We start from the raw sequence: 25,624 nt of genomic DNA on the forward strand, positions 1-25,624 counted from the left end.
CTCCACAGTTCTGTGGCGTACGCTGGCACGGTAAAGGAAAGCGGACGAGTCTTTTCAACCATGTCGAGTTCAGAGGTTGGAAAGAATTTTCGTAAGGGTGCAAGTAAGGAAAACGACAGGGAGTCGTTCAAGTATATTGCCCCTATTAATTATTAGTCAGCTCAAGTAAGATGATATTTACAGGTTGCATATAACCCTGCTTGGCCATAAAGTGCGCATAATTGTTAAAGCATGACAAACTTGTATATGCAGCAGACACAAAATATACATCAATCACTTTTGATTAGCCGGCTTGGTAATGATCTGAAACAGCAGCTATTGAAGACGCCCCAGGAGCATTGACGGAGCCTGAAAAGCAGGCCCGTTTTCTGGTTCTGGTTTTGGAAACTCAAGAATCCCAAACTAGCATGGCGACTGGCAGCATTCCAGAGAATCAGACCTTCACCCGACTGGACTCGGACAGGAACCACAGCTTGACATCACGTCTGTCGCTTTATACCGAGATTTTCTGCATTCTTAGCGTTTCGAGTGGGAAGGGCTGCTTTCTGTTTTGCTGGGATTTCCCATGTAAAAGTCAACCAAGCAAATCCAGCAGCAGTTTTACATTACGGTGATCACATCTGGTTGGGCATTTTACGAACATGTACTCATTCCACAAAGTTTAAAGCAAATTTATGTGGAAACTTGGAGGAATTGAGAGACTCCAGATTTTGTCTTCAACAACGCTATATGTCTTCTATATCATTTTGAATGAAATTTAAATTCATGTCACAGTGAAGAAATGATCCACGCCACAAATTTCCAGTGGTGGGTGTGTCAGGAGCTTCCACGGGAAAATTCCGCAAAAAGGCCCGAAAGTAATTGAAGTGCTAACGGGAGAATAGCAGGTCATGGGAGTTGAAATTTTGGGTGAAGGTACAATTAGGCTGAGAAAACACTTTGATGAAGTGTCATTCGTTATTTAAAAAAAAAATTCTGCAAAGACGGTGAGGAATAAACAGGGAGCTCTAATTGATCATCAGCAATTTTTTATAGCATCCGTGTGTGTGTGTTGGAATAAGCACCCCTAACATTGGTTATTAGCTAATTCAAAAGAATCAAGCTCTCATATGCTAATGCCTGCATAAAAAGACAAGTGCAGTGCGCTAGGTTGAGGCTGCTCCCGTATGTTAAATTAAGGGCACATTAGTTATTCATCCAAATAAATTGAAAAGTCATATGGGGATTCATTTCAATTTTTACAAATGTGACCTCGACTGTATTTTTCATAAAACTATTAAGTTGATGTAAAAGGTGAATTAGCTAATGTCAGTTCATAAAAATGCTGTTTCCATTATTTGCGAACAGTTTTTTTTTTTTTTTGGCAGGTTTTGACAGATTTTGACATTTTGGAGAATCACAGCAGCCAACGTTAAGTCACATGCAAGTGTTTGCTTTTCCTACATGTCCTACTGTGCCCTGATTCTGATTTTGGCACGAGCAGTCTGTACAACTTTGTTGCTGGCTTTTAAAGAATAGACTTGCATGGCTATAAATATATGTCTCAATCATCAGATTTATCTCCAATATCAGCCTTCCTCTCTCCCCCCAGAGTGTTCCAGCTTGTGTTCTGCTTTCTGTGTATTTTCTCGTCGCGCTGTTCACATCATTAACGCAGCCCTCATTGAAGGTGTTAATCAATCAGGGGTATATTTGACAATATATTACTGGCTATTTTTTTTTTTTACTATATCATCTTTCTGGTTGTTTTCTTTCTTTTGTTCGATTGTGTCTCTAATTTTAGTGCCTGGCCCAGGCCGACACTGCAGATTATCTTCCACTCAAAAAAACTCCTCAATATTTTGTATATGACGTTTTCATACGTAACAGTGCTTTTCCAATTTATTAGACCATATGTCATAAAAAGCTTTTTTTTTTTTCATGTGGACTTTCATTTGGACAACATTTTAGCATTAAAATATTTCAATCAAACTGAGATTACTTTATGGCAGAAACACTATTTACAGTTTGCATATCTCACATGCATACACATATTTCAGAATAGGAACGTAACAATGTATGTATGAATGGAAGTAGTCTGACAGAGTGCAGGAGATAAAAAGGGAGTATTGGCCTTTAGTTTTAAAGCTTCTGTCAATGGCTGGACCACCATGGCGGCGTCTACTGTTCAGCGCAGGGACTGTGCTTATTATAGAGCCGCACTGGGACACCACTGTGAAAACATGCACAAATAAATGGCTCGTCCCACTCGTTTTTTTTTTATTTCCACTACTATTTTTCCTTTTTGCTAAGGTTTCTTTTCTACTGTCAAACAGTCATTATTTTCCAGCACTGAACACATTCTGCCCTTGTTTCTCACAGTTTCTTCTGCACCTCCATATTTCTTTGCCCATTTTCAGTCTGTCACCATGTACTGCTTTCACTTTTTCCTCTTTTGCATCTCACACACACACACCTCAGCTATGTGCAATGGGAGATGGACATAGCAGGGGAAGGGTACTAAGGAATGACGAGAAGGGTGTCTGCAACTTCAGAAAATGTCAATGGTTGTCGCAGGAGCAGCCAAGGATATTTGGTGACACAATGAGTCTCCTGCAGATTGTTATTCAAGTCGATTAATTAGCATCCTTTTATGTTGGCACATATACACAGACTCATAATGAATGGTATTGATGTGAGAAAAGCCATTATAAATATTGTGTGGGTATATACTGTATTTTTCTAAATATGTGCTAATGCTGGATTCAGAAAAATGGATGAAAATATGATATATTATTTGAGGTTAAAATTAAAAATGTAAGCCGATATCCAAAGAACTTAAGTATGTTGACCCCCCCTGGGAATCCAGTTGCCTGTCCCCGGTCAGCCTAAAGAGGGTGCTGTGGTCTTAACGTTTCCTGAGCAATTGCAGACATTTTGACGCTGGCACATGAGAGTCACACATTTTCCACAGTCTGTGCTGCTGCCGCCGCTGCTGCCTGGAATAACATGCTGTGTGTGATAATAACACTTCAACATTGGAAAGTGAGACAGTGTGAATGACAGCGGAATATGTTCAACATATTCCAATCGAGTTAATTGAAGCAGCCATGAGACTGCCAGAAAGATGTTGGACAGCTCCTTGGACATCTCTGCAGGCCAAACTGTAACCAGTGCATGTCTCGATTACAATGCAAGGTTTTAGACTTAAAAACTTAACAACATAACCAGAGAACAACTCACCAAACTTAATTGCATCAGGGAATCTTAATGTAAACCAATTAAGCTAACATAATTGTAACCTGTTTTTATTGATCTCAGGAGGGTCAGCCATTTTGCCACTTGCTGTCGACTGAAAATGACATCACGGTTGCCAGAGCTCAGGTCACAACCAATCATGAGACCTGGCAACTGTGACGTTATGCTCCGTCGACAGCAAATGGTAAAATTAATACTATTTATGTGATAAAAGGGGGGGGGGGGACTCCAAATGCCCACATACGGCAGTATTTGTGTTTTTGTTGCAGCAAATTAACTTTAATGGGTTGGGGTCACGGGCCAGTTTACAAACGGTAAATTCGGAGACTACCATTTTAAACACCTTTGAAGAGGCGTACGTAGGTCTTTTTGTGTTAAACCCTGAAAAGTGGTCTGTTCCTTCAGAAATGAATGATCACTCAAACGTCTCAATCGACACTGGCTTCACACCAAAACATTCACGGTACATGGCTCATAGTACATCCGACTCATTAGAGAAGAATATCATTGAGCATGTGGTTTCATGCTGTCAATTTGTCTCTGGTTTAGCAGCCCTTTTTGCGTGCATCTTAAACAAGGCCAACATCCTAATTACGATAGCTTCTCATACCTTCAAAGAAAAAAAAAGGAACCTGTTATCAAATTTTATTTCCTATGGCAAACAGGCACCCACTTAACGCTAATAGTAACTTTGATTGTAAACTTTGCTAGCTTGTTTTATGACAGCACACAGACCCCAACTGCGCTGCGTGTCAGATGCTTGTGCTCTCTATCCATCTGTACAGGGGTCAAAGGGCAATGGAACAGGAAGTCACTAAGTGGCCTATGAAGCACAAGTCTGAGGAGGCAGCGTGGCCGGCCCAATGACACATGGCTCTGCTCTCACCATAGCTAATGAAACACATCCAACTGCAGGTGATTACAAGCCTTCTGCAACCGTGTGTGTGTGTGTGTGTGTGTGCGCGCAAACATGGAGTGTTTGTATTTCATTTCAAAGACCTCGGAAACTGCCGTGCATTACCGAGAGAGTGAGCAGCCGTGGTTTTGGAGCTGAAGAACCGCCCCAGTCCCAGATCTCCTAGCTTCACTACTCCTGTAGCCGTGATGAATACATTGGCTGGCTTGATGTCTGAAGAAGAAAAGAAGTCAGGGTTAGGGAGATAATGCTAACTTCTTCGGATGTCGTCGTGAAGTTCTACGATGACGCCAATTTGAGAAAATCTGTATACCATGCCGGCATATTTTGGGGGAAAATATTGACTTCAGTCATCTCGGTTGTGAAGTAATGAATCAAGGTAAGCCACATCGGCCAATAAAATTCACTCACTCCGTCGTGTATAATTGCGAAGCGGCTTTTCAACAGGCCCTCCCAGTAAAGTGCTTGTTAAAGCTCAGGATTCATTAGTGTCGCTGAACTCTCATCAAAGACAAGTCGAACGGAAGTATATCACACCTGTAGCTGTGCGTGTGTGTGTGTGTGTGTGTGTGTGTGTGTGCAGTCGCACATGCTTGCGTGTTCATGTGTGTTTCTAGGGACTTAATTTGAGTGCTATTGGACACACATGGCACCATTAACACTATGTTCCGTTACCCATGTTTGGTTGAACATGAACAGTTCTTGTACAAAAACAGCATTGTGATTTCTTTAATTAATCCATAAAAATCAAGTCTACCTCTGTGCATGACTCTCCGGGAGTGCATATGCTCAAGTGCGCTGCAAAGCTGGACAAAATACTTCCACACAGTTCTTTCGGGGATAAGCCTCCTCTGCTTCTTAAAGTGCTGCAAAAGAAATGAACACACAAACACACAAACATAAATCCAGTCTTAACTACTGGCCTGTATTGAATATGCCAATCCAGAATCCATTCTCTTTCTCTGTGTCTGCATGTTGAACGGGACCCAGATAGATAGATTTCCTCTTATTCAGTCCCTTTCCTAACCAAGTCTTTTCTGATTTTCTCTATGGCCTTCAACAGAAAGCACAAAGAGAGGAAATGTGTGCTACCTGCCCAAACTTCCCCCATCTGGCATGTACTGTAGTAATTTTGTTTAGGGCACTCATTTATTTATTTATTTATTTTGCGTGTTGGACTTGCGCGTGTGTTATTTGTCAAGTTATAATGACAGCACGGTGACTCAACGTTGCCTCTTGAGGACCAAAATAGTATTGCACAATAGTGTTTTTTCGGTCTCATCTTTAACACTTTTGAGCTATTTTCATGCATTACGATTAAAATCCAATGACTTTTCATGGCCTCTTATAGCACAATGGAGAAATGCAAAGAACGACAGCCTGAAAAGAAAAAAGAAGAGGATGATGGAGGTAGGAGGAAAGGATAGACCTTGGCCTATATCCTAACAAAGCCGCACTAAGAAGCCATTCTTCCCTTGCCCTCCCATTTCCATATCAGAGGACTGTTTGATGTCAATGGGGGAGCGCAGCGATGCCCACCAGCAGCAGCAGCAGCACCACCCAACCCGTTACGCCCTTAACTGCAAACACTGCACATGCAATATTCTCTAAGTGAATGCAAATTCAGCCATTTGCTTGCATTTCAATTCGAAGATGACCAGAAAATAGAACATTAGCCAAGGTATGAGGAATATTGAAAGGAATTATAAATGAATGAAGCAAATGTTAAATGGAGTTAGCATCATTCTGTTTCAAAGGAAATGAAACACAAGGAGTTTGTTTCAATTGGAGGATGATCTTATTTATCATCTTCTAAGTGTCTCCACGGTAGTTGCTCACGTCCAGGTCTGTGCACGTTTAAAAACACGTGTAACTTCATTGCCTATGATTGTCGTTTTATTCTTCCCAACTTCCTTTCTTCATTTGAGACAGATGTCCGCATTTAGATTAAAGAAGATTTGAGGGGGGTGGTCCTGTAATATTGGGTTTTCGGTTACATTACGGAACGTATGATTCAGTTTGACTCAGTGTCCAGGTAGGCAGAAATGTCGTCTTGCAAAAAACCACAGACCTCCTGCCTCCATTCCTTCAGTTATACAAGGCCATAAGTCTGGGACGCTGTTTCCAAGTCAACATTCCATTCCACGCAATATGGCGGACGACTGGGACTTATTTTCAGGCATTATCCTTTGACATGCTACACATTTTATAAAAGCAATGCATAGGTATGTTTGTAGAAGTTGGTTTGAATCGACCCATTTATTATTTGACATGCGTGGCCTTGTATTTTAAATTCAATTTTAAGACCGTTCAAATACCGTAATTTTCGGACTATAAGTCGCACCGGAGTATAAGTCGCACCAGCCATAAAATGCCCAAAAAAGTGAAAAAAACCCATATATATGTATATAAATCGCTCCTGAGTATAAGTCGCCCCCCCACCCAAACTATGAAAAAAAAAACGCGACTTATAGTCCGAAAATTACGGTACTTTTGCTCACCTAAAAATATGCTGGTTTGCTATAATTAATGCTTCTAAGTTTTGTTTTGAATCCAGATGTAAATCCGTGGAAATAAAATTTGTCGTCTTGTATTCATCTCTTGACGTCAACGCCAAAATGTTTTCTGCCTACAACAAATGATGTTGCAATTCTGTTGGAGGGGAGTTTGTGCTACAGTAACTAACAAGTTTGGTCATTTATGTTCTTTGCGATCCTTGTGAGTGGTAAATTTAAAATTTATTTTTTAATTTGGTACTGCTGCTGGGGGAAGTCACTTACCTTGATCATACGCGAGAGGTCTCCGGCATCAGCTAGTTCCAGTACTATGTTTAGCTCGTTGTCCTCAATAAAAGACGCGTGATACTTTATCACATTTGGATGGTTTAGTTGCTGTGAGAGAAAGAGAAGAGAGGCGAGAAATAAGTCAAAGTAGAACATTTTTGGTCAAATTTACAGATTTTGAGTTAGTCCTGCAGCCTCCTCCAATTTTCATAGCAAGTTCAGAATGGAACTGAATCAAAGTGAAAAGTTTTCCTTCTCACTGGAAGTCACTCTCTGCCATTCTCATAACATTTCTCATTTTGAAAATAATCTGCTAGAGACCGCTTCATTTTTGGAAAATGTTATCCCGAGGGGGCCGGTTGTGTTGTGGCTGCAATATGTTTTGTTGTGTCCCCCACAGAGCTTCAAACCTTCCCAAAAAGGCTTTTGGAGAGCGTTGCCTGCCCGCTATTGCTTGCTTACAGCTTATGTTCACGATTCAAGTGTTTTGTTGCTCCACCATAGATGAGTCTGTGTGATTCTACAGCCTCTTTTATGTTGTCATTGCATTTTTTTTTTTTCAAGCGCTGTTGACAATGTCCATCTTGATATTATTAAACACCAGCAATTAGTTTTTTTGTCCAAAAATATTGGCACTTAAGCAATTAAACATCAGAGCCCATTTGAATTGCAATTCATTTGAGCGATCAGCGAGGACAAAATATTGGAAGTGGAATTTGCAATAAGAGATGATTTTAATTTGCTCATAGTCTGGGATCCCGCTATGCTTGAATAAATAACGTATTTGTAATCCCGATTTTCGACGCAACGGTTTTTGTCCTCTAGTGTGACAAAGCTGGCTGACATGTCACAACAAACCCTCTAACTGCGACGACAACAACTCGTGCAAGACACACCCGCACGCGCGCGCACACACATAAAAAACATAGACGCCTGACAAGCTGACATGGCTGGCAGTCAGAAAAACAAGCCGGGCTTATCTAAGGCTGCAATTCCTTCCTGTTGGTTGGTCAATAAGGCAAGAAGACTATTTCTCCTTGTAAACAAACGTGTAGAAGAAACCATTTAAAGCGGCGCTGGGAGGGTAGCAACTAACATATAGCAAAAGAACATATTAGCCAGAAAGGAATGATACATAGCGAGATTGCGGAATTGTCGTCGTGGCAACAACTGAGACGAGCAGACAGAGCAGTGTGACACACGTCCTTTTTGCGCCGTGATTAAAGAAATGTTCATGCTCTGAATGATGCCGAGAAGAAGGGAAAGGAGGGCTCGGTACAGTACACTGCACCACACGGCGCTGTGCGCTCCCTCACTTGTCCTCCCTTCTACCTTCCCCACGTCTCCTTCTTTGGCCGGCCCTCCCTCCCTCCCTCCCTCGCCAGATGTATATTTGGCTCGGCGTGTCAGATGTACACGTCTCGGCGCCGTAGCGCAGCCGGAGAGCCATGACAAGCCCACCCGAGCCATTCCTCTGCCATTACTGTAACCTCGGGCAAAAAGATACAGAGGACTGCGGAGATGTTGATGCTAATGACGGATGGAAGCCTGGTGTAAAACAACAATCGTTCATTAGGGGATATGGCAGAGAGGTTTAGATGATTATGTAATTACACACGCAGCCTGGGACCCACCAGCGTGTGTAATTACTTAATGATGTATAACCGTGTGGAATGTATCAGGGTGAGCAAATGACACGGCTGGAGGAAAAAAAAAAAAAAGAAGCTGAAAGCTATCTGATCGTATAAAGTGACCGAATGATTTTGAACCGATGGAATAACATGGCAAATGTTGCATTACAGTTGATAAGTGTGCTGTGTAGTAATAATAATAATAATAATAAATAAATAAATAACATTTGGGAGGGGGGAAAAAAGTGAATATGTGAATCCACAGGTGCCCTCTATTTATATAATTTTAGACATTTTAGCCAATTTAATCAAAATTTAAGGTTGATATTTAAATAAAATTGTGACTCAACGTATTTGTTTTGTCAGTGAGCGCACAGTGCCTAATCACATTCACGCGCACACAATTACCATCGTTAATTGTTGACATCGTTACTCTTCCGAACAGAATCCAGACTTCATAACAATCGGCAAAGAGGAGCACACGGATGTGGAGTCGCACGCATGATGAAACTAAACGAACGTCAGAGAGCCAGATACTCAGAGCGGACAAAAAGGAGAGTGAGTGAGAAGTTGAAATGGCTACGTCAGAACAGGACAATGCAGATGAATAAGCAGACGCAAATACGGGCAGACAAACAAACAAACAGGCAGGCGGACCAATGAAAGGCAGTGACTAAGAGGAGTGTGTATGCCTTCCTCCGTGCATGGAACCACACACAAATTTGTGTGTCATTCCAGTCGGTCCATGCCACTGTGTCGCTCATTATTCTGATTTGCCTGTGTCTCCTGTTGGCCTGTCGAACGGGGGGGATGAGGCAAAATGGCTGTCTCACTGACACTCAGCCTTTTATTATAAGGCGTGCAGTCAAGGGCCCAGGCAGAACCTTTGTGTTCACTTCAATGAGCTTCGAGAAAAAAAAAAAAGGAGGGAGGGGGGGCTCAAGGCGGAAGGTGAACCACCGTGAGGAAATGAAGAAGCTGTGTGAGATATAAACATTGAAAGGAGGAAATGATATTGGTGACAGCCAGCAGAGATGGAAGGAAATTAGCAATATAAAAAGAAGATGGAGAAGCTCGTCACCTGTCAGTGAACCCTGCCATGACCACTTGTAGGAGGTCAGAGATATAGACTGAGGTTAATCCTGATGTCTTGAGGCATTACATCTCTCGACATGCAACGCGGTGTCTACATCGGGAGTATCCTTTTCTTTGATCGGTCCCCGGAGCTACACCGGAGTGTTTAGAGTGGCACAAACTAATCGAATTATCGTTTCCTTATTGTATTGGGGAAAGCCTACGAGCATAAACAGCCCGCAGTGAGCAAACATGGAAGACGAACGCAGATGCGAAGGCAATCTGGAAACACGTGAAGGAATAAATATGAAAAAAGGTCTCTGTGTTTTAAGTATTTGAGAACAATATGAGTGGCAAAATGTATGGTAGTTGGATCAATAACACTTCATTGAGGTTTAAATAAAACAGAAAAAAAATGTTTGGCCATAGATGTTGAAGAATCTGCAGCAGATACACTAACATGCTCAGTCAAAGACTTGCAGTCCCAAACATTCACTTTTTCTACATGCACAACACACTGCTGTACAAACACAAAAAAACAAAATACAAATGTACGCAACAAGCGCCTCACACGCACATCCAGGATGCCTTTTGAATTGTTTTCTTGTGGTGCAAGGACTCTGCTGCGGCACTAAAAAAAAAAAAAAACACTCTTCTCTGGGGTTGCTTACCTTAAGGAGATCTATCTCTTTGATGCAATCCTGCCGAGCTTTGGCATCCATCAAGTCAAATATCTATTAGGGGATCAAAAAGGGAGGGGGAGTCACAGAGAGGACACACATGAACAATAGGGCAAACGGAAGGTGGCGACAGTAAATAAAATCAATTTGGAATAGACCGATATGTTTTCAGGGACGATACCAATTATGAGTGGTTAATAAGGTCAATTGATCACTTATCCGCTGTTGGATTCATAAAAAAAATCGAATGCAGATAATCGGCAAAATGCCAAATATCGGGCCGATGATTGGTATATCACTGAAATTAAATGTTCATGGTTTCTTACCTGGACTTTCTTCAGGGCCACAGACGTGTTGTCTAATAGATACCTGGCTCGGTAAACCTCACTGAATTGTCCTCGGCCTATTTTCTTCTCAATCTGAAAGTTAGCCAGCGAATTGTGGCCCATGTCTGGCTGCAAAGGTTTCTGGGAAAACAAAACAAACGAATAAAAACTTATTATTAATATAAACGTCATGATTATACATATACTTTGAGAATTTGGATCTTGATGGGCATGCCTTTAAGTTCCTGAGAGTAATATGACCACAAGAGGGCGACCGATACCAATATGGCCGCCGCCTTTGTAATAAGGCCGGTATCGGGTCAAACGTGATAAGTGGTATCGTTCCTCGCCCTGAGACACTTGCAAGGTATAATTTATTCATTTAAGAAAAGGAAGAAGAAGCCAGCATGAGTCCAATAGATATGATAGATGACCCAAAAAAAAACCCAGAGCTGGCTGCAGTGACCTTTCCCACTGTTGGTAAACTTGCAGAAGGCATTGGCAGGAGCAAAGAGAAGGTGACGTGTTAATATCAGAATGCCACATTGGCATTTTGGCTGTGGGAGCAACTCGGGGTTAGGACCCAAGAGTTAGCATGCGCATAAACCAGCGGCAGTTAATACATCACTTCAGCAAATAAAAAAAGTCTTTTGATGAAGTCACAAAAATTCCTCTCAAAGAACTTGTCGTACATATGTACTTTTTTTTCTCCTGTTTTTATGTGGTGTGCATGTTACGTATCAGCTTTCACACTGGATTTCCAGTAAATGTAAGACTTTCAAACTAACACTCCCAATAGAACGCTAAAACAAAAATACAAAAACTGGATCACAAAAAGGGGGGGGGGGGGGGGGGGGGGGGGGAAGAACGACACGAATATATAAAATGATGAATCGACAATGCCAAGTTGATGTTATTGTTGCAATCTATTCAACAGAATTGCATGATCGCCATGAATAAAATATAGATGTGGCTTTTAGAGTTTGTCTTTTATTTCTGGTTCATGCTGGCTACTACATATGTCTAGTCATAATTCGTGACAGGTCCAATTAACCCCTCTGAAGTGTGTTTGCTATTTGTGTGCGACTGTGGCACCAGATGTCACTCTGACAGCTAGCATACACACCACCACAATGGAGAATTCAGCATCACGCCACCTCTCCTGTAGCTCTAACATGACCAGAAACTTTTGGATCACATATTGAACTACATTGATTGATTTTGCGGTGCAAAATAAAAATAATTGGTGGGGAGGTGACTGTGCAAAAGGTAAGTGCACCGTTACTGGACAGTTTAAGGTGTTGTAAAAACAATGATGGCGAGATGGAAGGAAGGAGAGGACAAGAGGGCATTGCTTTCATTCGCAGCATGGTTGCTTGACAAATGTTAGCATGAGCCGCTAAAGCGCTGTGACAACCGCCTGCTGAGAGCACAGGCTCGCTAATGTGTCCTGGCATGCCAGCGCCGTAATCACACATTTACATATGCAATGACCTACATTTGCATGTCAGATCGCACACTGTCCGGCATGATTAACAGTGGGCACCTCCCCGTGTGGAGTCGCCTTGGGTGGCGGCGGCAGAGGCCGTGCGAGAGAGGGAGGGAGGGCAAGCGGAGGAGAGGGCCGGAGGGAGGGCGTCTTTTTTGGCAGCCGAGGGGCCAGGCTGCCAGGCGGGATTATGTCAGCCGGCAGCCCCGGCATTAGACACTTCATTAGAGCTAATCTGTTTAGCAGTGGGCAGTGTATGTAAACTTCACAGGCCATTTGCGCCACCTCTTCGCCCCCTGGCCTGGCCTTCAAAGGGCAGCCAAGCCATGGCTGACTGACTGACAGGCCGTCTCATCCGCCGCGCACGGGCGTCACACAGTGGCATCAAATGGAGACGTCACAGAGGAATGACCCCCAATGACGCTGGGGTGGAGAAATCGGTGACAGATTATGGATTCGCAAAAGTAACCAGAGTGCTAATCGATGATGATCGAAGCCTCCTTCCGCAAAACTTGACTGTTGTGCCAATTCTGACTGGTGTGCAGATGTGCAAGGGATTGTGGGTCATATTTGTATGTGATGGGCCATCCGTGAGCATCTCAGAGGGAGGAAGAAAACTCATCAGACAAAGTGTGATACAGGCTGACCAATAATGACGCCATTTCCAAACACAGCTGACAAGACACATGGAGGTTTGACGGGCCAAGGCTGGAGACGGTGAGGGGAGAGAGACAAGCAGCAGAGGGGGAGAGGGTTTGATGTGACAGCTCGGCAGTGCCAACGGCTGCCGCGGAAAGGCCAACAGCGGCGGAGAGGACAGACAGACGGACAGGCGGACATGGACACTTCAAGTACATCGGCACCACGCTGGCTCATTTTGAAAGTAAACTGGCCCGCTGCCCGAGAAAGGCAGAAAAATGGAAACCTTCTAGTTATGGCTGCAAGTTGAGCTGTTGAAGCCACTTCTCGGAAATCTTGGCGAAAATCCCAGTAGGGGGGGGGGGAAAAAGAACCCGTACAAAATAAGACGAGGCAAATAGTAGTTTGATCAGAATCAAAATTGTCTCGTGCAGTTTTATTCAAGAAATTAGATTCGGTGATGCACAAAAAAAAAAATGCATAAAGTGTGCTGTGATTAACGTGCAAGTGGACTCGAAAGAGACAGTGAGGACAACAGGAAGAGACAGTGACTGGCAGGCAGAGGGGTTGACACCCACTCCCACCCAGAGCACCATGCAATATTCATCCTCAGCCAGTCAACCAATCAAGGCAGCCAAAACGGCGGGATTGCCAAAGGTGCTTCTCCTTCTCCATCTCACGCTTACAGACAGACCTGCGTCTTTCCAACCGTGTGGCGACCATCAAAATGGAAAAGGGGTTGCACCACCTCAACCTTGCTACTCGCACGGAGAGCAAATGCGCCATTAAAAATGCACATCCTACCAGCTCATCTGGTTTACCTTATGCATATGCATCACACCTCCGGGAGCCAGAGGATATATTGCAAGCAATACAGAATGTCCTTCATTGCATCTACAATTCAGACCCCCCCCCCACTGTGCTGCGGAGTATATCGAACCTTGGGAAAGCGCAAACGCATACATGACTTGTTGAAATGCATCCGGCAGCAATCTAATTGACTATCTTTAACTTCCACTAAATGTGAAATCAGTTCAGATGGCAACATTGGAGACGAGCGAAGATTAGCACAAGCTGGAATTAACACACTAAAAATAGCTTTAAAAAAAATCAATGAGGTGGGGGGGAAAAAAAAAATCATCAAGCCTGAAAAAGAACAAATAATCAACAACTTGGGGATCTGCAGATGTTTGTGTGTTTGCCTCAAGTCAAATTGATCATGAGAGCTTTTATTTGAGTTTCTTATGTGGGCAAGCCAATTATCCTTAATTCTGCAATTACAAAACTTTGAATAAATTGACTCCCTTGGCAATTACAGCAATCATGTTACTTGCATACACAAGGAAAACAGCCAGGGTCTATTTTTAGAGCTGGGTTTTTTTTTTTGGCAAGAAAAATCCACATTTACTCTGGGGCATATGGATGAACATCCTTGTTTAAAGTCTATTCAATAGTTATGGAGAAAAAAAAAAACATCCTTCTGGAAAGAAATCAATAAAGCCCATGTTGAAGGACGGGATGTAAAATCCAACGGTGACCAGATCTGCGATGAGCAAAGTTTCTTGAGCCGAGAAAGGAACACGGGGAGGCCCGGCCCGGCTGAGTTCTCATCAATAGAAACAACTCATCCACTTGCTGCCTGTCTCAAACAATTGCTCCCACAAAGGTAAGATTGAAAAAAAACCGGGATGACATACTTGGCTTCAATTTAAATAGCAAAAAAAGACAAAGTATCATAAAAAAAAATATTTGAAGAGTGTGGGACTGGCAGTTTTACCTGTGGCTGAAACACCGGCACGGCTGCTTGCTGTCCTTGCGGCTGCGTGTCCATATCCATGATGTCAAGGCCTTGAATCCTCTCCCGCCGTCTGAAGTCAAAAGCAAAAAAGAAATTCTGGAATTGAAACGAAACAACCGCCAGTTAATCAGTTCACAAGTGGATGATTTCTCCCGACAGGAAATATCGAAATGTTTGCAGGGTAAAAGTCTCTGGAATGAAGCATCTAACAGTGCGGCGGGTGTTTGGCTTGGGTGTCACGCGTGTGAATGTGACACTCCCTGTGTGAAGCCCTCTCACATTGCACCCTGCAGAGCAAAGTCATGCACCAGTGTTATGGAAGTGGAGATAATGACACAACATGGCTACATCAACTTGGCTTTCCTCCAAGCATCCTTTCATGGGAATTACAAACATTTAAGCAGTTTCGCTTTTTTTTTTCTCTTCTCCCCCAAAGAGGTCACACGGAGGCATGCCACGCTGCTGCATAATTGCACGTTCTGGCATGCAGCCTCGGCGGATATTATTTTTCAAAAGATGGCCATCTTGAGAGACCAACCATTATTTCATAGATGTACATAAAAAGTTAGCATAATGAAATCCGAGTGAGCTTTGATAAAAGTAAGCAAAGACACAGTTCATGATTCCAGTGTGGCCCCGGACATATCAGCAGTAATTGCTAAGTGCTCAGATAGATGCTCAAGGGTTATCAAGTTATTCACATGGAATTCATTTATTAATATGCTCTGCCTATTTAAAAACATTACGGTGAATAAGATCTTGTGATGCGATTAAATGATAATTTTATATCATTTAACGTTACAAAAAATAGTCTTAGAATTTAGAATTACATAAAAAAATAATTTTAAAATGTTAAAAATGTAAGCAATTGATACGTCCCAAAAATGTACATAAATTATTTTTAGTTGCGTTACGTCAATACAAATAAAAAAATTAAAAAAAAGCTGTTTTCTGTAGAAAGAGGGTTGCGCAATCGCTCATCCAAGTGGCTTTGCTGCTTCCAATTTGACTCTTCACACTTCAGATGTGTGCTTTGCCAGATTGAAGCTGGCACCATTACTCGGCTCTTCAAAGCTTTTGTGTTCCTGCCTGCCTTTGTGTCAAAATAACCAGCGGGGATTTGAGCTTCACGTCCCACAATAAGTAGATCAATTAAGTCTGTCATGTTGGATTATGACACTGACCCAAACAGCCCAATTCATTAAGAAAGTTCAGAAGGGGGGAGTCGTGTGCAGCTTGTCTAAAGTTAAAAATTCAACAAAAATCCAAAGAGCCGAAGCACGGTTCCTCTCATTTGGAGCAACAGCCAAAGCATGAGAAAATGTCATGTGGGGGGGAAAAAAAAAAAGCGGCGGGCTACAGCAGCGGCCAAAAGCTCAAATCGACATTAGTTTGACAGGTCGCAGGCCCTGGTTGAGACCACTGAAAGAAAAATTTGGGATTGGGAAACCGGCAATAAATGAGCGAAAAATATAGGTGGAAGGAAAATGTTTGTTAAAATTGTTAAACGCCTTGGAAACATTTTGCAACCTTGACCGAACCTTTAGCAGAAGAGTGGAGACCGTGTTAGCCATAAATGTCGGTGGTTTGCGTACCACAGAGGTTGGCACTGGCATTACCTCGTCTTTCATCCTCATTTCCTCCCTTCTGTATAATTCATTTTAAAACAGGGGGAGAGGGAAAAGAACCAGAGAGGCGGTCAATTATGAGAAAGAGAAAAAAAAAAGCGAACCGAGGCGAACTGGAAGAAGGCTACGGATGAAACAAGGTTCAGCAAGTTCCTTGAAATATAGGAGAGTGCTAAATCAGCTCTCCACGCAAGGACATCAAAATCCAAACAGAAAGCAAAGCGTGAAGAGAGAAGGAAGGACAAGTAATGGGGGATGAGGAGTGGCCTCGCCTTGCATAGTTAAAGAAGGAGAGCGGAAACCATATCAAGTGACACTATTCGGCCCGGCCCGGCCCAGCTTTAGGATGTAAAGGAATCAAAGGCACCTTTGAGGAGCCCTGGAAGAGTGCTGTCCATGATTACAAGAAGTGGAGGAACCTTTGAGTTTGTCTTCATGAAAGCCAACCCCAGGCAGGCCTCGAATGAATCCGCTGCCTGACAAACACTGATGATACAGAAGAAGAAAAAAAAGCCATCCGCTAATGATGGAGGGGTCCGGATACTACAAAAGCGCCATACTCTCCAATTCATTTTAATCACGAGGCAAAATCATTAGCCCAAATGTGCGAGCGAGCGAGCGAGCAAGCTCATCTGCATCGGGCCATTAAATGAGAGTAGGAGAACACCAATTACACCTCAGCGTGGCGGCCATTTTAAGTCTTTGAGGAAGCCCGAGCAGCGGAATAGAAAATGAAGAGGAAACTTTGTTTCTTCATCCATAACAAAAGAAAATATGACCAAATCGGAGAAATTCACTTTGCAGAGCCAGCTAAACACACTTCACACGCCGCTTCCAGTAGGTCTTCCAAAATCCCGCCAAGTAAGCAGGAAAAGATCAGGGAGCTGATTACATTTTTTTTTTGCTTATTTTTCCAGCTCGGGCGATCAAACATACGAAGGAAACAGCAACACTGACATTAAACAGATGAAATTATTCAAAAGTTGGACGATATGAATTAATAGCTAGGTCGCCTTTATGCCGGATTTGTTTGCATAACTCAGACCTTCACTCTATCGCTGTCGGGAGCAGCGCAGCAAATTGAAGAAGGAAAAGCACTGAGGTCCTTCGGGAGACTCCAAGGCCAGAGATCCATAATGCTGCTTGCCACCTACTATTTATATGCCTCCTTTACATTTTTCACTTGCAGAATTTTATAGGCTAATGATTATTTTACTGGCAAAATAAACAGCACAGCACAAAACAGCCCGGGCTTCATGTGAGGCCTGAATTGATTTATTTCTCAAGCGTCCAAATAAAAGTAGCACAACTCTGATCCCTTAGCGTGTGTGTGTGTGTATATTTCACTAAGCGCATACTCAAAGAATACAGATTGGACCAGATACTCCACCGCCATGGGCGCACCTGCACTTTTGTATTCGCTTCAATCCTTCCTGGTTAGGATTTCTGTCATTATTTTAAAAAAAAAACAACTCAAGGACATGCAGGTGTCAGGTTCTCCTTTCACCTTGCATGTCGTGGATACAATCTGGCACGTGGCTGAGCTCCCAGGCCACCTTCTCTGCTTTAGTGTGCTGCCCACTCGCGTGCTGAGGAGCTCTTTGTCGCCCGTCTATCAATTCAGCAGGTGCCTCGCAGTGAAAAGCCGGCGTCGTTCCCGCTAAGTAGCGTTTGATGTGCTCCGAGGAGGATGCTAATCATCGCATCCCAACTAAAACAGTATATTGACGCTTGAAAAAGATCAACTCCAATCTCAATGATAAAAGAAATGTGACCAAAGAAGGATGAATCGGGCCCGGCGGTACAATGCCCCTTTTCTTAGGTGACATCTATTCACGCTGTCAATCAATGAAAATAAACAAGGTCTGACAACAGTTTGAAAACTGAATAAAAAACAGTTAAGTGTGGAAAAACACAGCTGAGTTTACGTTGCCTTAATGATCTGATATGAAAAGGAGTGAAAAAGCTCATTTCGGAGAGGGAAGATTTACGCGAACATGGAAAAACTGGACGAAATTCAAATGGATAGCTATGCTATAAATGGGCTGCTTGGGTTCTATTCTGATTTTTTGGGATTAAATGATTAATATCAATTGTTACACATGAGGGGGAAAAAAAAATCAAACTAAATACCCGTCTGTGCTGTTTTTATTCACATACAGTTATATTTCCTCTGAAATGATTGCAGGTTCTCAACCACAAGAAATAAAAACAAACCCCCGCATCCCAATATAGTACTTACTCAAGTCTTAAGGAAGCCTACCTCTTATTTTCAGAAAAAGTATACGTCTCTATTCACATCTGCACAAATATCCCAGAGCAGGACATCGGGCTGGCTGTATTAGTGCCGAGAGGCAACAACTCATCGTATTCACAATGCAAAGCAGAGCAGAGCAGAATTTGCAGGGCTCCGGGACCAATAAAGGCTTTGTGTGTTAAGCCATGTCACTGAATGACCACCAAATTAGCTTAATCACCTCTGGCACCAAGATATTCAATGTGACATTCTCTACCACGGGGCTGCCAGAGACCGAGAGGGACAACACGGGAATACAAGGCGGAACATTTGCAAACAAATGAAAATGTCCGACGTTTATGGGGTTCTTGTGGCACGATTTTTACATTTAAGGGTGGAATTTAAAACTTAAATTTCAAAATTAAAAAAATGAAATACAATTTGGTTTGATCATTTTGCATTTCCTTTCATTTCTCGGGCGCACGTCTTTCATTGCCCGAGTGCAACAGGCAGCATTTATGTGTATGCGAGTGTGTCTGTGCAAAAAGCAGACGATCAGAGAATAACACTAGCCCTAAGGGGGTCGCATTTGTCTTCATTCTCACCCTCCTCCCCTCTGTACTTTGTCGCTGCAGGGATTTCCATTTTCGGATCAGGAAAGATGGCAGACCTGTACCACCATCTTCACTGTGAGCTTTGAAAAAATCTTAAACTAGTCACGAAAATAAACTTTCTTGCAAATAGTCATTCATTTGAAATTCGATGCATGGAACATGTCCTCATTTCTATTACCAAAACAAATCGCAGGGTTCAAAGCGTGTGCAAAAAGTAGCGGCTTGTAGTCCGGAAATTACGGTACTGTTTTAAAAGTACTGAGCAATCATTTTTACACACTGTAAATTTTTGTTTGAAGAGAAATTATGATTTTTTTTTTTTTTTAATTGATGCAAATCTAAGCAGTCCTGTTAGAAAAGGATGCAAATGTTATAAAAGTGCAATTGAGTTTATTTATTTAAAAGATTTCTATTAATAGCAGTTGTACGTGAAACTGAATTAAACCCAGAGTCTGCTTCCAAACATAAAATACAAAGATATCACAACATAGCATGGAAAAACATAGCACCCTTAAAAAAGAAACAATCCGATTTTAAATTTGCACCTAGCTTTCAAAACTAGCAACTCCTTGACATTATTAAAATGCATGTGAACCGTCTGGGTCGGGTTCCAGGTCAAGGTCCGTTTCGGCAATACTGGAAAGTGCTCACAATTGATTTTTTTTTTTTCCACTGAACTTCTCATCTCACTAGCATGGACAAATAATTGTTGCCAAATTTCCAATAGAGCTGCGGTGAAAAGCAGTCAAAAGAAAGCTACAAAACAACACAGGATGAAAGCAGCAGATGCAAAGACCCTGCCTCCTTCAGACATTATCATATTAATATTAATGAAATTTCCTGCCGCCCCCATTCTTCCCTTCAGTTGATTTGAACATGAAAAAGCTAAAAAGCGAAAATTCCAGCAGTTGCGTATCACAGTTTGACCCCGCAGCCACGCAGCAGACGCCAACCACGACAGACTTGGCTTTTCAAAGCAAGGCAGGAGCTGCTTTCATCCTGCCTGGTGCTTTTTCCTTCCAGTGTCACACACCACCAGCCCATGCCATCTGCCTCCTTCTCCAATCGTGCGTGTTGTTTCCCGATCGAGGCCCGGCATCACGCCGACTTTTGCTGCCATGCTGACTGCTGTTTACAAGCGAGCCCCTCGCTGCGCCATGTTAAATATTCACCGTTAAAGCGTCAAGTCAGAACCCAGCCAGGCATTGACTTTCGGGTAGCTGCTGATTCGCCAAACCAAAAAGTATTGCTCGGGAATCTATTCAGCAAGTAGCACTTCATTAAAGTCATTTTCCTCTCTTGCTAACTTGCACTTTCTTTATCCTAAACACACACACACACACACACAGAGAGTTTTCACCTCTGCTCTACATCTGAGCACGCCGCTGCCGCCGCCCCACGCCTGCCTTCAGATGTAAAATATTTTTATTCTGTGCCCTGATAGCACACGAGCAAAGGTCTCTCATCGTTGGCTTGGCAGGACTTCTGACAGACAGCCGGCAGCGCCATACATGCCTAACCCCTGCTGCTGCAGCTTCCTGCTGCTCAGAGGGAGTCGGGCTGGCTGGGCTGGGCTGGCTGGGCTGGGCTGGGCTGCCTGCCTCCCATTGACTAAGGGCCAGGCCGGCCAGGGAGGAGGAGAAGGAGGAGGAGGACGAGTGGTGGCCACGGGTAGCCCGGACCCCCCGAGGAGAGGAGGGCTGAGACTGGGCAGGACAGGCAACGGCGTCAAACAACTACGTGGGAAAAGAAAGCAGAAGAGATCAAGAGCGAGAGATGCCCAAATCCAGAAGTCAACTTCAATGCACGTCACTGATTCCCCAACCTGCATCACAGCAGATGAAGTCGTTCGGTGCCATTGACAGTCATAGACGGCAAAGATATTAACCGGGTTGGTAGTGAATGAGCTGTGCTGAGAGAGCATCTGTGAACCATTCCACACTGATTGATCACAATGCCGATCACAGCGTCAATACAATTAACGGGAACTTTAATGCCGATGTGGCGTTTTATAGCAACTCAACAAAAACGATTTGTCCCCTGCTTCAAGCTGACAAACAAAGGCTGGAAAAAAAAAAAACACAATTTGAATTGTGCACCAGGCTTGCACAAGATATTAGTTGGAAATCCTTCAAGACGCTACCTTGGAAGTGGACTATTTCCAAGAAGTCCTGCCTTGGCAGCAACCGCTTCCAAAAAAGGAGTCTTGCATACATGCTTCAAATATTTTGCCAAAACAATCAAAATGTTAGCTGTCCCAATCACAGGGCACACATCGCTCATCTACATTGCTCAAGCAGTTTGAAATAGCCAGATAGGCTGAAAAACGCCCGTAGCCCAAAAAAAAGAAAAAAAAAATCCCTCACCCTCCCTCTGCCTCAATCGGAGTGCAAATTCATACCGCTTTGGTCTCGTCTCACGACAAATGCATACTGTCATCGCCACTGATGTGGCGTTTACAGTGGCACCCAGCATCTTGTAATCATTCGCTGAAAGTGGATTTGTATCCTCGGGGGACTGGTCGGTTTTTTTTGCTTGGGGATCATCAAAAGCGATGGAGAGGAGAGGAGACAATTGGAGAGTGATCTAAAATAAAAAATGATGATACGGCGTGATAGCCCAGCGCAGTTGAAATCATGCCAACTTGGCTTTGGCAATACACAGCCCAGCAGCAATTCTCCTGACCGGAAGCAAAATTAGCATGAACCACGTGACGCCAGGTAAAAGAATCCATCCCCGCTGTGTGTCACCAGGCAATAGGAATATAAAAAAAGAAGAAAATGCATAGAGCATATTTCACGGCCATGACATTAAATGCACTAAAACGGTTTCATTAACTTCAAACAATGTGCATCACCCCAGTGAGCGAAGGCAACGCTTCCACAATGGTGTTAAAAACGTTCAAGAAACAAGAAGCTGCAAGGCATCGTCTAATTTGAACGCTTGAAACATCTTTGACCCTCCGTACTGAAGAAGAAAAATCGAGATGCAGAAATATTGATGAAGAAGGCCGTTGCAATGCTGTGCTCATTGCCAAAGACCTTCCTCTCAACTCTCACCAAGCGGAGCTGGAAAAGAAAGGAGTGTTTTAAACGCTTCTCGGGGAAAAAGGCAGCAACCACACATTTAAATATTTCATTTGAAACTTTCCAAAAAAAAAAAAATTGCCAAGTTGGAACAAAAAGCTTGCAGTGGTCCAATGCCAGCATGAGTTGTGTGCAATCTCTGGCTGGCCGTGGTCTTTGACATCATCCAAGAGACTGTGTTAAATGGAGCTCCAAATGGCCTAAGGACACGTCTTTGCAAAGGAAGGAAGGAAGAAAGCCAATATTTTTGTTTTTGTTGTATATTAATAAAAAAAAAAAAAGACCCATAGGCAAAAAATGAGTTAAAGTGGTCAGATGACAAATGTCTGGTCTTATCTGATCCTCGATACAGTAGAGTGGCTGGCCGGCCGGCCGACCTGCTCCGGGGCTAAAATAGGAACATCTGACGAGAATGGGTGAATTCCATGACACTAAATCACTGCTCTGGGTCAGGCGTGCGGATTTCTCCACTCGGATGAGTGGAAATTTTGGTCTAACCCAAAACTCTTAAAAAAACAGAGCTGAGACTACAAATGTATGGTTTTGTCAAATATGGAAGATAAAGTAAAAAAAAACACTGACCTTGTCATTATCATGGGGAAAAAATGTGAGTCAGCATCTCCACCAATACTCAAAATTTGACCTTATCTTAATTTCATTTTTTGCTAGTGTTTCTTATGTAAATGTCCCCCGCCTACTCGGATTCACCTTAATTAATAAATCACTCCTAAGCTTTTTGTCCTGGCTTAATCACAGCAGCCATGACAAACATTTGGCAACCATTGTCGTTCATCCGGTTCATGTCAACACTCCTTGACAGTCAACTTCACCCAGCCAGCCAGCCAGCCAGCCAGCCAGCCCGTCCGTGTTCATGATGACGCTGGGAGACTCAAGCTTGTACAGAGCCTGTGACGATGATCGGATGTGGCAACAGAGAAGTGAGTAATTATTAGGTCAACAAGGTATGTCAGTTCCCACTCACCCCGGCTGAATCATCCCCCCTCAAGCATTGCCAAATGTATAAATGCTAAAACATTTTGGGAAGAACAGAAACACGAATATCATTTTCAAGCATCTGACTTCAAGCAAGTTATTTTACAGTTTTGCAGCAGCCATTTGTCAACAACAAATGAAATAGTGCAAATGTATAAAACCACAGCATTCAGCATACACTTAAACATCTGCACCGACAAGTCTCACAGGCCTCTTTTGTCCTTTCCCGCTCAACGAAGACGCAGTATGGTTTTATCATGCTGCCAGCACTGCCTGATGACAACATGGCTCAAAGGAGAAAAAGCCACACGGATTGTGATCTGATGATCCTTATTCATCTTGCATGGCCACAAAGCGGATATCCAATCTATAACCATCTATTAAAAAGGCCACAAATCTAACTTGGTGGGGAAAATGCATGGCGCTGTCCACATAGCCTATGATTGGCTGGCTAACGACCCAGGGTGTATGTCCCCTTCCTCTTCTCGGATGGGGCAGGGTCCAGTTTACCCGCGTCATTTAAATAAAAATAAAAAAATAGAAAAAGAATGGTTGGATAGACAAATGAATATCCACATCGCATGAAAAAAAATCAACATTTGCATGTTGTAACAATGCTTTTTTTTTATTTGAGCCGCTTCTGTCAAATGATGTGAATGCTGGCTAAGGTTTATTCTATGTAAAATGTTAAATTTATAATGCACAAACATTAATCAGAACACTGTTTCGAGTAGTTGGGTTGCGGAGAACATATGATTAAAAAATGGGAGTTGACTTCCCCTTTAATATTTGGGAACTTCTACTCCCAGCATTGGAAACATCTGTCTGATAACGCTGGTTTCATATAAATCAATTCATCAATGATATTACCAATAGACCATACAATTACACACATATATACTTAATGATTTTTTTTTACTGATCACTGAAAGGGTTTCAAGTAAGCAGCTCTGTAAACAGGAGTTGAACTGAATGAGAGCTGCAATTGCATGATTTACTTGTTGCAGAAGCGAATCGTCCTTAATGCAAGCCCACATCATGATGGAAAGTCTTAAAAGGGCCTTCAAACTAGATTGGTTGGCAGAGTAATTGGAGCTCACTCCAGTCCACACCTTACGCGTTACATCATTTGGAATCTGTTGCATGGCTTTACGAAGCAGCCGCTTTATGTATTTATCTCTGTCAGTCGCCTCCAAACACGTTTGAACGGGAGCACGTTGCATCGCACTCAAGTGACATAAGTGACTCCAAGTCAGCTGAATGCAGTGAAAGTTAGCCTTGCTACATGCTAGCCTCAGGCTAAGCTAGTTGACCAACTTCCCTCAAAGTTTTTTTCACCCCGATGTGAAGCCTGCGTATTAAGCATTGACTGTGTCAGCAGCGGCGGACCTCGAACAACTGTGTAGTCCCAGTCTTGTCCGAATGATCAAAAGTTGACAAGGAGCTCATAAGCCGCTCCTGAGTAGTTTTGCTAAGTTGACGGTCAGCTGTGTGAGGACTTACCAGGAAGTGGGACTCTGTTGCTAAGCTATTCCTTCTTCACGCGCAGACACTCCACCGATTGTTACGGCGCTCGTCTCTTTTGCGACTTTCCCTTTCCTGTCCAAGGGCACGAGGAGAGGGAGAGAAGAAAGAAAAAAAAGAGAGAGAAAAACTCGCCTGGTTCTCGCGTCTTGTTGCGTTGCTGAAAAAAAGTTTTTGCAGTTTCTTTTTTTGGAGACTGGAGCGGGGACGGGAGAGAAAGTTGCGCCGCTGCTGCTGCTGCGTCAGTGAAGTGAGGTTGTTGCGAAAGTAGTTCGTCCGCTAGGCCCCCCAACAGCCTCCACGCCACGCCACGCTCCGCTCCGCTCCGCTCCTGACCCGCGTGCCACCAATGTAAACAAGGCAACATTCTCGGAGAGCTGTCAAATACCGCGAGACTCCGCACAGACGCTCCAAGTCTCCCACATGGCCCTTGCATGATTTCACTTCATCTCATCACTTAACCTTCTGGTTTTGTTTTATTTGCGCTATAATGCATTGAAAAAATATCATTAAAATGAATTTTGTATTTGGGATGCAAACCTGTCCAAAATAACGTGTCAAATTTTCCAATAATTTCCTTTGAACAGCAATGATTATCCGTCAGCACGGTGTCGATGGTAATTGATGAGAACGCACAAATATCCACTCACGTTTTTACACACTACCCCAAACGCATCATGAGGAAAATCATAAGGACGTATTGACATTAAAAAAAAAAAATGGAAGTGCAGATTGCAGACTGCCATGTGGAATTGATCATCTTACACGACTGTGATAAAAGCTCCCTGTGCTCATTCCATTCATACTGACAAATTCCAAACACTCCACCAGAAACGCATCGCATTGTTAATAATCAACAAGTTAGGTGGGATGCTGTTTTTTTTTTCTCTCTCCATACTTCAATCGTCTTTTTTGTTAACCTCACTGCAAATATGGAAAAGGGAGAGATGCCAGCAGTGTACAGCCCCTC

General features: G+C 43.0%; 1 protein-coding gene across 1 annotated transcript in view; it reads right to left on the reverse strand.

Annotated features, from left to right (window-relative positions):
* nek7 (NIMA-related kinase 7) overlaps positions 1-25,012 on the reverse strand; it is a 32,227-nt gene extending 7,215 nt beyond the window's left edge. The window contains exons 1-7 of the mRNA XM_037249645.1: positions 24,634-25,012; positions 14,553-14,643; positions 10,648-10,788; positions 10,313-10,375; positions 6,934-7,044; positions 4,911-5,019; positions 4,259-4,366 (exon numbers count right to left, since the gene is read on the reverse strand). Coding sequence (XP_037105540.1) covers positions 4,259-4,366; positions 4,911-5,019; positions 6,934-7,044; positions 10,313-10,375; positions 10,648-10,788; positions 14,553-14,612 — 592 coding nt within the window. The 5' untranslated portion in view covers positions 14,613-14,643; positions 24,634-25,012. The remainder of the gene's footprint in view (positions 1-4,258; positions 4,367-4,910; positions 5,020-6,933; positions 7,045-10,312; positions 10,376-10,647; positions 10,789-14,552; positions 14,644-24,633) is intronic.
* Positions 25,013-25,624: the final 612 nt, after the last annotated feature.

The sequence above is a fragment of the Syngnathus acus genome, chromosome 4 (assembly GCF_901709675.1).
Source record: "Syngnathus acus chromosome 4, fSynAcu1.2, whole genome shotgun sequence".
In the NCBI taxonomy this organism is placed as follows: domain Eukaryota; kingdom Metazoa; phylum Chordata; class Actinopteri; order Syngnathiformes; family Syngnathidae; genus Syngnathus; species Syngnathus acus.